The 12,438-nt window shown below is 40.1% G+C and overlaps 5 protein-coding genes across 5 annotated transcripts; all 5 read right to left on the reverse strand.

The window, feature by feature from the left end:
• Positions 1-366: 366 nt before the first annotated feature.
• Positions 367-2,436, reverse strand: TM35_000123020 (uncharacterized protein; the record flags this gene model as incomplete). Its single annotated transcript, XM_029025277.1, has 1 exon — positions 367-2,436. The coding sequence occupies one exon, from the start codon at positions 2,434-2,436 to the stop codon at positions 367-369; it is 2,070 nt and encodes a 689-aa protein (XP_028883593.1).
• Positions 2,437-3,007: 571 nt separating this feature from the next.
• Positions 3,008-3,913, reverse strand: TM35_000123030 (uncharacterized protein; the record flags this gene model as incomplete). The annotated part of the gene is made up of 1 exon (XM_029025278.1): positions 3,008-3,913. One exon carries the CDS (start codon positions 3,911-3,913, stop codon positions 3,008-3,010), a length of 906 nt encoding a protein of 301 aa, XP_028883594.1.
• Positions 3,914-4,405: 492 nt separating this feature from the next.
• Positions 4,406-6,964, reverse strand: TM35_000123040 (PIF1 helicase-like protein; the record flags this gene model as incomplete). Its single annotated transcript, XM_029025279.1, has 1 exon — positions 4,406-6,964. One exon carries the CDS (start codon positions 6,962-6,964, stop codon positions 4,406-4,408), a length of 2,559 nt encoding a protein of 852 aa, XP_028883595.1.
• A 495-nt stretch (positions 6,965-7,459) lies between these two features.
• On the reverse strand, positions 7,460-8,164 carry TM35_000123050 (uncharacterized protein; the record flags this gene model as incomplete). The annotated part of the gene is made up of 1 exon (XM_029025280.1): positions 7,460-8,164. The coding sequence occupies one exon, from the start codon at positions 8,162-8,164 to the stop codon at positions 7,460-7,462; it is 705 nt and encodes a 234-aa protein (XP_028883596.1).
• Positions 8,165-8,766: 602 nt separating this feature from the next.
• On the reverse strand, positions 8,767-12,438 carry TM35_000123060 (uncharacterized protein; the record flags this gene model as incomplete). The annotated part of the gene is made up of 1 exon (XM_029025281.1): positions 8,767-12,438. A coding segment is annotated over one exon (3,672 nt), but the record flags the coding sequence as incomplete, so codon positions are not given.

A 12,438-nucleotide genomic window follows, 5' to 3' on the forward strand; every position in this document is an offset into this window, starting at 1 on the left:
AAAAAAAAAGAAAAAAAAAAAAAAAAAAAAAAACACACAAACACAAGCAAACAAACAAATATTATGTCTACTCAGGGCAATTGTTCTCTACTTCCCCACTTTTCCCTTCACCCCATATGCCATCTTAATATTTCAGAAATATATATATATTTATATTTCTTTTTTCTTTTACTTTCTACCATCATTTTTCTTCTTCTTTCTCTTTTTCTCACTCATACTTAAATACATACAGTCGCAGTTGTCACACACACACTCTCACTCACACACACACACACACACGCAGAGTGACAGATATAATATTATATCTATATATAGATATGTATATATATGTAAATATATATATATAGATATGCACATAGCACTTTATCACAATCTATCTTCACGACAAGATGCCCCAAGTCGCATAAATGAGGCATCTCTGCCAATGGATGCTGTTCCCGTTGCTGCTGCTGCTGCCGTTGTTGTTGTTGCTGTGGCTGAGGCTGTAGTGCTTGTGGTCGCCAACCACGGCGAGAGTCGTTCTCCCACACTGAGACTGTGTCCGCCTTGGCCTGTAGTCTGTCCAGTAAGCGCCGTTACTAACCGCACAAAGTCGTTTACATGAAACTCATAGTTATCATCTGCTGGAATACCAATCATATGTAAAGTTCTGGCCACCTCTGCTTTACTTACAGGAATACCCAAACCTCGCCAAAGGCCTTCCTCTACACATATCGCCAATGGTACCCCATGCAGTAAAGTAGAGAGTTCCGTAGTGGATGTGTTATTATCATTTATTGCGGCACATTGACTGGGGCGTGAAGAGAGGATGCCGGGATATGTATGTAAGGTCGTCCCATTTACATTCGCCGCGGTCACAGGCGGAGGGATATTATTACCACCAGTGAGCCCTACATTATTACTACTACCACAATGACACTTTGCAGATGGACGACAGGTAGCACTGGAGACACTTCCTGTGGAGGAACTTGTACGTCTTGTGATATCTCCCGCAGTCTCACTTAATCTATGTGGCTGCATAACTCCATCTGCAGAACATTTCTTTTGAACAGCAGACTCCAACACAGTGTAAAAAGTGGCTCGTAACACTTCTGTTGGATATCGTCCTTGAATCATAAATGCCATACGAGAAATAAAGGCATCAAAGTATACCCGTTCTCGTGGTTCTGACTCTCCTTCTTCTAATACTAGTGCGGTTCCTTTATTTTCCATTATGTCTTCTTCCCCTGGTGTCCCATTGGAATAATATCGATATGAGCTAATGGCTTTTACCTCATCAAAGAGATCGGCGATAAGTGGAACATCTGGTAATGGGATATTCACACGTTGAAGGATCTCCGATAATACTTCAATATCCACCAATCGTGTATCTACTCCCACAAAATCTGCCTTAACACTACGAAACTCCTGAAGGAACTCTTGTACATCCACAGAGACCACACTAAAGGCAGAGAGATCACTTCGAGTACTATCATCACGGTCTAAACTTGCAGCTCCTACACTACTCCGCACAGACGTCGCCCATGGTGCTAACATTGCAGAGGAAGAAGGACGCAACACACAAAGATTTGCACGCGTACTACATAAACTGGTTTGCATATTTTGCACATATGCCTCTGGAGGTGTCGCATTTGGTACTGCACCATTTGTAGTCGTTGTAGTTGTTGTTGTAGTAATTTGGTTTGGGAGATTAGGTGGAAAGGACCATCCATTCAGATCCTGGTGCATTGGGGTTTCATTCACAGGCGCGGACTTCACCCCGTCGCCTGCCGCCGCCGTGGCCGCACGTGTACTCTTCACATTCCGCCCGAGAGCCTCATCGCTGCTGGTGGGAGTGTTGTGTCCCTTCACATCCACCACCGGCTCCTCCTTTGCGTGCACAGGCGAAGAAGAAGAAGGAGAAGAAGAGGAATGTCCCTCACGCTTGACGGAAGTGGACTCGGAGGGTTCATTCTTATCATCTGTTCGATCATTATTATTATTATTATTATTATTGGGTTTGCTAGAAGTATGCACATCCACTGGACGTTCCTTTGCGGTCTTATTATTGCTGTTGTTGTTGTTGTTATTGTTGCTGTTGTTGTTATTGCTGGAGTGTCGGAGTTGTTCTACAATGTACAGCAGTGGATCCTCCGGCCGCTCACTCAATACACTGCTGAATAAATTCTCCACTTTATTATGCACACAATGACGGCGAAGATATCTGTACGCCTCACTCATATCAACATGGGGTTGTTGACCTGACTGTTGCTGTTGTGGACCTGACAGTTGTTGTTGTTGTTGCTGTTGCTCTTGTTGTGTTGATTGCTGTTGTTGCGAGAGTTGATTATGTTGTGGTTGTGGTGCTGTTGATTGTTGCTGCTGTTGTTGTTGCTGCGGTACACAACGTTGAGAGATGCTGACAGAGTTTCCCCGTAGTGAGGCCGTTGTGGGCATTGAGGAGAGAAATATATATATATATATATATAGCGTTAAAAGAAGGAGAAGAGAGTTGAAGTGTATTCCTCCCTTTGCTTTCTTCGTCCACAGCCTCACACACACAAGGGTAGAAGAATACGGCTATGGGAACTGGTTTCCCTAATCAGAAGATGTATTTCAGTATCTAGTAGTATAGATAAATAAATAAATAAATAAATATATTTATATTTATATTTTATATCATCTATACATATAACACGGAGAATAAAATATTCAAAAGAAAAGAAGAAAAAGAATATAAATATACTAACAATAGAGCATGGGAAACATTAAAAGAAAAAAAAAAAACACACATATACACAGTTATCCAAATAATTATTGGATAAATACAAATAGTAACTTAGAAACTTAACTTTAATATTCATCAAAGCAGAATTAACCGAGAAGATTCAATAATCACAAATAAATAAATAAATAAACTCAACACAAACCATCTACACCAATCACAATCACAATCATAATAAAAAGCACAGAAAAAAAATCAAATCATGTAAATTTCTTTTTCTTTTTTCTTTTTTTTTTTTCATTTTCATTTTTGTATGTGAACTTCCATAAAACGAATTGGTTCTGTCACTCCTGATGTCATCTTAAACTCATGAATGTATTTCCACACCGTTGGAAAGTCCTTCTTCAGTGCAAATACAAAACACTTGGCATTCTCACACACATCCCCAGCCGTCATTCCACCGTGGCCTACACGAAAAATAAGTTGTCCCTGTTGTCCAGACCGCACCACTCCACCAGTGGCGCCTTGCGAGAGTCGAAATGTCAAACTTGTGCGATCATCCAAATCATGTAAAGCCGTAATACATTTACGGGAGGCACGGGCTAAAGCGGAGGTATTTCCCACTGTTGTTGTTGTTGTTTTATTATTATTATTATTATTATTATTATTATTATTATTATTATTATTGGATGGGGTTTGTGAATTTCTACGATTCTTTCCCCCAGCATTACTATTATTATTACTATTATTATTACTATGATTATTATTATTATTATTCTGATTACCGGCTGCGGATAAAATACAATTGGGTAGTCTGGACACAATACGAGCATCCACGACGAAATGAGAAAATGTGTTGGCGACCTGCACAGCCCGGCGAATGGCCTCCGCATCATCGCGTTTACACACCGCCTCTGCCGTGACGACCGCATCGTAATAACCGTGGCGTTTGTTAATTTTAAATGCATCTGTGGAGATCACGCGAGGGACAATTAAACACGATGTGCGGCCATTCATCACATATGTGCGTTGGGGGAGTTGAAAGACATGCGATCCGATGAGTTCCGGGCACTGCGCCATCACAACAGTGGGAACGACAAACTCGAGGAAAATACCTTCAGCCGCTGCGGCCCCATCATCGCCGTTGCAGACACGTTGGACTTTGTGAACTACCGCTTTGGTGATAATTAACCGTTTATCCTGCGGCATTTATTTTTTTATTTTTTTATTTTTTTTTTCTCTTATATTAATATATAGATCTTTTTTTTTTTTTTTATTTTCTTTTATTCTCTCTCTCTCTCTCTCTGTGTCTGTCTGTATATATATATATATATATATATATATATATATATTAAGAATATGCCTCGTAGAGAAATAAAAAAAATAACAAGAATAAGAATGAACAAGAAAAGTGTATATGGAAAGAACCAAATAAGAAAAAAAGAAAAGAAATAATCCAGTAATAACACCAAATCAAAATAGAAATCAAACAGCAGCTAAAATGAAAAGTAACACCATAATTCTCAGACTAATAGTAAAAACAAAAGAAGGAAAGCATTAAGAACTACACACTTTCTTTCCCTCTTCATTCTTTAGACTTCACATAACCACAATACACACTCACTCCTTAACTGGATAGAGAGATAGAGAGAGAATCCATTTCCATAACTCTTCTCACATCTTTTTACTCCTTCTTCTCATCTAATTATTATTATTATTATCCTCATCATCATCCAAGAGAAGCAAACGTTGTGAAGAGGTCTGTGTGTGCGACTGCCACGCCACTCCATCATCAGCCACATCACTCTCTTGAGTAAACTGTGGAATAGCACTACCAGCAGCGGCGAGTAGTTTTAATGCATCTTGTTTAATAGTAACAGGAGTGCCTATTGGCATTGGTGTATTTAACTGCGTATCAAACAACCGTTCATTCCTCCACTGAGTCTCCATACCACTATTATTATTATTATTATTATTAATATCACTATTACGACTGGTTTGATTGTATGTGGGAGTAGCAGGAGACCGGGCACGCTTCTCACCACGTCCCAACTCCACTAATTGACTATCCACATTAGAATCATCATTTTCTTTTTCCTGCAGCCATGTCTGTGGGAATAACTCTTCATACAACGCTAACACCTTGGTATCCACACGGCAGAGAAGACTGGGATCTAAACGGGCTAGTGAAATATCCTGTTCTTGTCGTACACATGCTAATGCCCCACACATGGTCGCACACGATAAACTATTATTATTATTATTATTATTATTATTATTATTATTATTAGGATTAGAATGACTATTGAGATCTATGTGTATGAGTGGTAGTGTTAATCCCCGCACATCGCACACTGCCAAAGCCCATGCAAGCCGCAGTGGAATCTGTGTACGCGTCGCCTGCATACATCCATCCGGCCCACACACCTGCACACACACACGCGGCACCACCACCTCCTCACCGCCGCTGTGCGCAAAACACACAACAGGCAGAACTGCCCCGTCCGTCGCTGCGGTGAAAGACACCACAATTCCACAATCGCCTAACAACAACTGCGGGGATTGTGGAAGGGGGGCGAGGAGCACAACTTGGGCCCCAACACAGAGTTCCAGCAACGGCAATAGTGCCACCTCCGCGTCTACATCCATACCAGGAACAGACGCATAATCCTCAGACTTGTAACGCTGAATCACATCATCTTCTTCTTCTTTTTTCTCTCCTTGTTGTTGTTGTTGTTGTTGTTGTTTTTGAATAAGAAGATTCAATCGTCGTTTATTCTGTGCCTCGGCGTTGTGTTGATCGGCTACAATACGTGTGGGCTCCACACCGTATCGCACAGCGCGTGGTCTATTTAACCACACAGAGAGAATACGCTGCACACGACGCGTGTAAGCACCACGGCGAATATCTGCAAGAACAGCCGTAAAGGTCACATCATGTAAATAACGGTAATTTGTGTGGAACTCCACAGGCACAAGATGCAATTCCTCCCACACCGCAGACTCAAAACACCACATACCTTCTCTATTATTATTATTATTATTATTATTATTATTATTATTATTATTATTATCTGTGTGAGTCTCTGTAAGGGTTTGTGGGTTATGATGAATAGTATGGGAGGTCTTTAAAAAGTCTCCAATAAGAATAACTCGAATACCACCAAATGGTTTATCTGGTGTATTTCGAACTCGTCGTGCAATAGTGTCAAGAAGTGTAAACACATACGCTGAAAGCATCTCTACATCATCAATAATGAGTGTTTTACACTTTCGCCATACTCGCAGTATCTCTGGTTGACTCTTTACATGATGAAGTGCCTTTTCTATTGTATACATCCCTCTTTCCATCCCTGCAAAGGCATAAATAGTACAACCATTAAGACTACGTGCAGTAGCAGCCGTACATGCAGAAATCACTGTATCTTCACTATGAGAAAGTACAGATTCCATTAAATAACGTAACCAAGTAGTTTTACCTGTTCCCATAGCACCAGTTACAAATACATTTTGTCCACTACGTACTAATTGTGTCGCACGCATCTGTTCTTGCGTCCATTTAACTCCAGACATTCCTTCTCTTATTATTATTGTTGTTGTTGTTGATGCTCCTTTTACTGCAGAAGATGAAGTTATAGTCCCTGTTGTTACTATTGAATCATCTCTCTCTACTGTTAATAAGGATGATTTTATATATGATACCACTTCCTTTTCCTCTTCACGCCCCATCTCTTCATTATCTGTTTTTTCTCCACTATCATCATTATAATCCCAATCCTCTACCGCATTTATATTGGGATCTCGTAAACCACCACCACTACTACTTCCTCCTTTTGTAGTTATTATAGTAGATGCCGCCCCACGAGTGTGTCGACTTTTCTTACAGGCCACATTCTTCTCCATATCTTTCCAGTGATTTCTATCCTGCAGTACTGCTGCCATCACACGAAGGGCGTCAATGTCTGTTGTGGTCTCAATAAAAACTGTACACACCCGCCGTTCATGCGGGACCACTACGGTGAGTTTTCCCTCTACAGCATACGCCGCCAGCACTCGCTGCAGTCCGTTGAGTTGAAAGAAAGTTCCCTCATGTCGTTTGTGTCTACTGGAGCGCACAACGAGACACGGGCCGAGTCCTGTTTGCCGTGAGAGAAAACACTCCGTGCCGCCCCACGCACCCACACGTTCACCGTCTTCTGCAGAGACCATAATGCGACCACGCACCGCAGACACCGTCATTTTGGGTTTACTTGAAGACATAATATGTTGTTTAGGTAAAGACCTCGTAGAATATTTTAAAATCTATCTATCTATATATACTAGGTATATATATAACTAAGGGTATATATATATATATATATATATATATATGCGTCTATGGTTTTTTTCTTTTTCTTCTTCGTTATTATCTATTGTTTGAAAACAGTTTATGTATTATTATACACACCTTTTATTTTGGTTTTTTTTTCAATGTATTATTAGTATAATTATGATTTCACACTCTTTACACTATCAAAAAAAGGTCTGCAAATAGAATAAAAAAAAAAGAAACACAAAGAAAGAAATTCTCATACCATTAAGCAGTATACACAGAAACACACAGACAATATTTAATAATAAATAGAGCGAAATAAAGACAGATAAGAAAAAAAAAAATAAAATAAGGGAACCACTAATAATTACAGTAGCAATAAAGAATAACCACCACAAAAAAAAAAAAAGAGTCATATCCCTCCTCTTTTCGTAGAAACAACTCTACACGTTATTCTTTGTCATGTTATCACTGTTATTATTGGTACTCCCACTTACACGCTGTGACGGTGCGGGTTCCTCTGAAACTCTCTCCACACGAAATCCAATATTCTTTCGCACCATCTCCCGCGATGCCGCCTCAATCGCCGCTGCCCGCAGACGTCTAATATCTTCTTTACTCATCGCAGCCCCACCACCACTATTACCATTATTATTATTACTATTACTATTAGTACTCTGTGGTTTAATGGCTAAAATACGGCGTAGTTCCGTTTCGAGAAGATCATGATGGCATTGCAGAGCCAATGCGGTGTAGCGGAGTTCCGTGGCGGTTTTGTGCGCGGCCCGGTCGGTTTCATCCAATCGACGGAGTAATGCCTCGTGAAGTTTGATTTGGCTTAAGCGAAGTTCGGATATTCGCAGTTGTGCTGCGGCCAGTTCTTTACGAAGAGCATCCATCTCTTTTTCATTACTTGTTGGGGTGTCTAATAGTGAAGAGCGATACGGCTGCTGCGATGAGGACTTTTGGGGAGCAGCACTAACAGTAGAACTGCTTGTAGTTGTAGTATTATTATTACTATTACTATTACTATTACTATGAGTAGTAGTAGTAGTAGTAGAAGTAGTAGTGGCTGTTGCTAAAGCAGCAGTGGTGCGATTTCCTTCAGAGGCGTATGCCCGAAGTAGCAGACGACAGCATAGTGTCATTCACCTTTTTTTTTTTTTACTGGTCTATAAAACAAATAAATAAATAAAAAGAAGAGTTTTATACTATTTGTATAGTAGTAATAAAAGTAACGTTTGACAAGTACACATGATAAGAGAAAAGGTAACAAAAAAAAAATGCCTGTCGAGAGGCATCGTCAATAATGATGATGATAACTGATACTAGGCATAATTTCACTATCCTTATTTTCTTTCCCTTTTCATTCTTTTACTATCTAAAACCTTGCAAGCTTATCATCTATATTCACTGGTTTACATAAATAAACAAATATTTATGTAGAACGTATATATATATATATATATATATTTATGCAATATTATCAGTATCTAATCTATTGTATCTACGTAAATCTCATTCCCTCTATTTATCTATGAGGCAATAATAATAATAATAATAATAATAATAATAATAATAATAATAATAATAATAATAATAAAGGAATACCTCCTTCCGTACTGTATATTGAGAATCATAAAACACCGTCAAGAGTACATTTCCTCTTTGGATCTTACTTTGACATTACTCTGCAAATACCCTCTTCACATGCACCCCATCAGCAATATCCGTCGTCTCATAATACCAATCACTTCACCTCTTCACTCAACATACCCCGCGAAGAAGCGATCACAGCCGATTCCCCTTTTAGAACCACAATACCATTAATATTATTATTATTATTATTATTATTACTATTAATATGATTTTGGATACTGCTCTTCATCTTCCTTCTCTCCACATGTTGCTGCAGTGTCTCCTGCATCTCTGCAATCTCCGCCGTTAACGCCGCCACGGTGTCGAGCAACAATAATCGCTGAGTCTCTAATGTCCCGGTGTTAAAACGATTCTCCCGCTGCAGGAGGGCAGTGATGGTTTGAACACTCCGCGACAATCCCCGCAGTCCACGCCGCAGTAATTCACTTTTGCGGGCCGCCAGTCCCGCATCTCGCAATACTTGTAATCGTGGGAACTCTGCACGTAATGATTGAAGTTCATCTGCTCGCAGTCGCAGTTCCGTTGCGGCCATTTCACATAATTCCGTTTGTCCAGCCGTTCGTCGCATTTGAGCAGCAGCCGCAGCGGCCGCCGCAGCCGCACTGTGTTCCTGCGATAATGCCTTATTGAGTTCATCCACATCAATATGTAATGTCTGCAGTAACGCACGTAAGGCCGCAATCTCCGTTTGTTGTTTTAACAATGTTGCGTTAAGAGTGTTTATCTTTTCACTATATGCATCCCGCTCTTCATTGGCGGTGGAAAGTAAATCCTCAAGTCGTTTCGCACGATTAATAGCATCCGCATCGTGTCGGACAAGATTCATATGAAGAGTATGCCATGCATTAAACCACATGATTACTTCTTCCACAATACCTTCAATAGCAACAGCAGTAATATTCCCAGTAGTATTAGTATTAGTATTCTTTAAGCCTAAAGCCGATAAGGGTATAGGTGTTGGTATCTCTGCGTATTGTACCGGTGAAGAGAGTCTACGCGGTGATGATTTGCGTCTTCTCAGTGGTAAGGATCGGTCTCGCACTTCCAGTCGTAACATCTTCGGCATCTTATGTTCTTTACCAACAGCTGTAGAAGAAGATGGATATTGTTGCATGAGATTCTGCAGTTTATTTACTGTAGCATACATAGTCTTTAACTCACATTCCTGTTTTTCCATTTTTTTCTTTAGTGTAGGTTCTTGAACGTTTTGTAGAAAATCTATTTTTTGTTGCATATCTGTCATGATAGAAAGTAACTCTGCTGCATCACTTATTTCTTTTTCTTTTCCTAATATAGCCTTCGTATCTAGAAAGAATTGCGTATATACTGCGAGATCAGCTGCAGACTCATCTGTTTGAACCACACCATCATGGGTCTCAAGTTGATGCTTAACGTTATCATTGGGAAAGATAGATCCTTCTAATTCACATGTCATGACAGAAGCATCTTTCATAATGGGTCGTATAGAAGTAATCATTTTGATCGTTTTCTCTACAATTTGTTCAGTCTCTTTTACTTTTTCTTCTTGTTGTTGTCCTTCTTCTGGAGTATTTGGTGCTGAAGCTACCGGTTCAATCGAGCGTGGTTTCGTTGAGGGTGTGCGGCTTAACATCTCTGTCACTGCAGGTGTGTGAACTTCACCGTGATCAGGAGAATTCCCAGCAGTTAATGGTACTTCACATGTTTTACTTTTCGGGTTTATAGAATCCACCAGTTGAATGTCTGGCGTTACACGTCGTTTTTTCTTTGCGAGGAACTCGGACCGTTTCTGCTTAATATAATGAACTCCAGTCAATACATTTGTCTTTGTTAGTGTTTGTATACTTGGGGATGCCGTATCATCCTTTGTTGGCATATCCATATTCTCATTTACTTCTTCTTGTTGTTCTTGTTCTTCTTCAACTGCTGCTTGTTCTTCCTGATCTTTTTCTACTTGTTCTTCTTGTTGTTGTTGGTCGTGTTGTTCCTCTTCTGCTTGTTGCTGTTCCTCTTGAGAGTCCAATGAGACACGTTGAAGAATAACTTCAGTATTCGTACGTGCATTCTGCAGTAATTGTAATAGAGGCATGTTATTTCTCGCTAACAACGGTGTATTTTCAGAGGCGGTGTTGTGTATATCCACCGCACTGTAGAGTACTTGCAGTAGTAGATTCACTGCAGATAACACTGCTGGTGTATAGAGAGATGCTGTGATCTCACTATCTCTATACACATCATTCAACACCACCGAGTATGTTCTTAATGCCTTCACAACAGAGTGTGTATCACCTTGCAATTCGCGAGGTTTACTGCATTTATTGTCCTTTCCCTTATTCCGCAAGAGATCTCTTTTTGTAATTATTCCCTTTCTTCTTCCTGAACTACTACTATTATCATCTTCATTGTTATCATTATCATTAACATTCATATCCTCTGAATTTCTCAGACTTTCTGTCTGTACGGCTTCCACTGCACGATGCAAGACAACCGTCGCTTCTCGCACTTCTTCACAGTAATAAACCGCAAGAAGATCGACATTCGATGCATTTTCATCCATTACAGAAGTACGTAATATCTGTAATGCAGATTTCATACCTTCACTACATAAGAGATTTAATGTTTCGGCTTTTATTTCTATTTCATTATGTTCTTCACCTTTATAGGTAGTTCCAAGAACATGTATAATACTTCCCATTATCTCTACTGCACAGCGGGCCGCATGATGTGGCAATAATTTGTGTAATGGTTCTGTATATACAATAGATGATAATTGTTCCTGCACAATACAACACGCCAATGCCAATTCACGCAAGGTCACTCCACCATGGACTCGTTTACGAAGTAATGTCAACATCTCAATTCCCACAGCTTCAACAGTTTGCACAAGTGCCATACTGAGTACATCACAGGCTGCGGCCACTTCTGCTTTCGTGTGATCACACACAGTGACAGAATCATTAAAACTATCACTGGTATTCAACACAAGTACATCACTCTCTTTCGGTTCTATTACACTTCTCCTGAAAGTGTCTTGTACAACATCAATAGCCTGTACGACATCCTCACGTGTAAGCCGTGAAAGAGCCCCAACACTTTTCCCTCTCGCAATATCTCGCAATACTTTCAAAGCAAGAAGAATTATATCGTCATTTTCATGGCAAGCAGCAGTTTCCTCTTCCTCACTCTTACTATTACCATTACTACTACAAATACTACTGTAGTTATTCACATAAGGTACAAGAACATTACGAGCAGTGAGAAGAGTATAAAACAAGACATCACTTGGAAAAATCTTCTCCGGCGGTACACCACTTTCAATCGCATGGCCCCACTGGGGATCAACAGATTCCAATACATACATTGGGTTCTGATTCAACAAATCTTCATTTACTGTAGAAAGGGTTTCAATAACAGTTTGAAGAGATTGATGAATCTTAACATCAAGCACACCAGGCAAAGAAACAGAAGACAAAGAAGAGCAAATAACTTGAAGTGTATTAGGAAACGACATTCCAGCATCTACTTCTACAACGCCGTTCCTAGAATTAAATACACTCAAACCTCCAGGTTCTTCCTCTTGCTGTGCACGCTGGGCTGAACCTAACTTTTCCATTTTATATATCTGTGTAACTTCGAGATCTGTCATGGTGTTTGCATGTACCAGTTCTTTCTCCTGCTGGGCACGCTGTGCTGCGATAAAGTCTTCCTGTTCCTGCAGCTCTGTGGCTGCGAGATCCGTCATGGTGTTTGCATGTACCAGTTCTTTCTCCTGCTGGGCACGCTG

The sequence above is a fragment of the Trypanosoma theileri genome (assembly GCF_002087225.1).
Source record: "Trypanosoma theileri isolate Edinburgh chromosome Unknown TM35_Tth_12_V1, whole genome shotgun sequence".
NCBI lineage: Eukaryota > Euglenozoa > Kinetoplastea > Trypanosomatida > Trypanosomatidae > Trypanosoma > Trypanosoma theileri.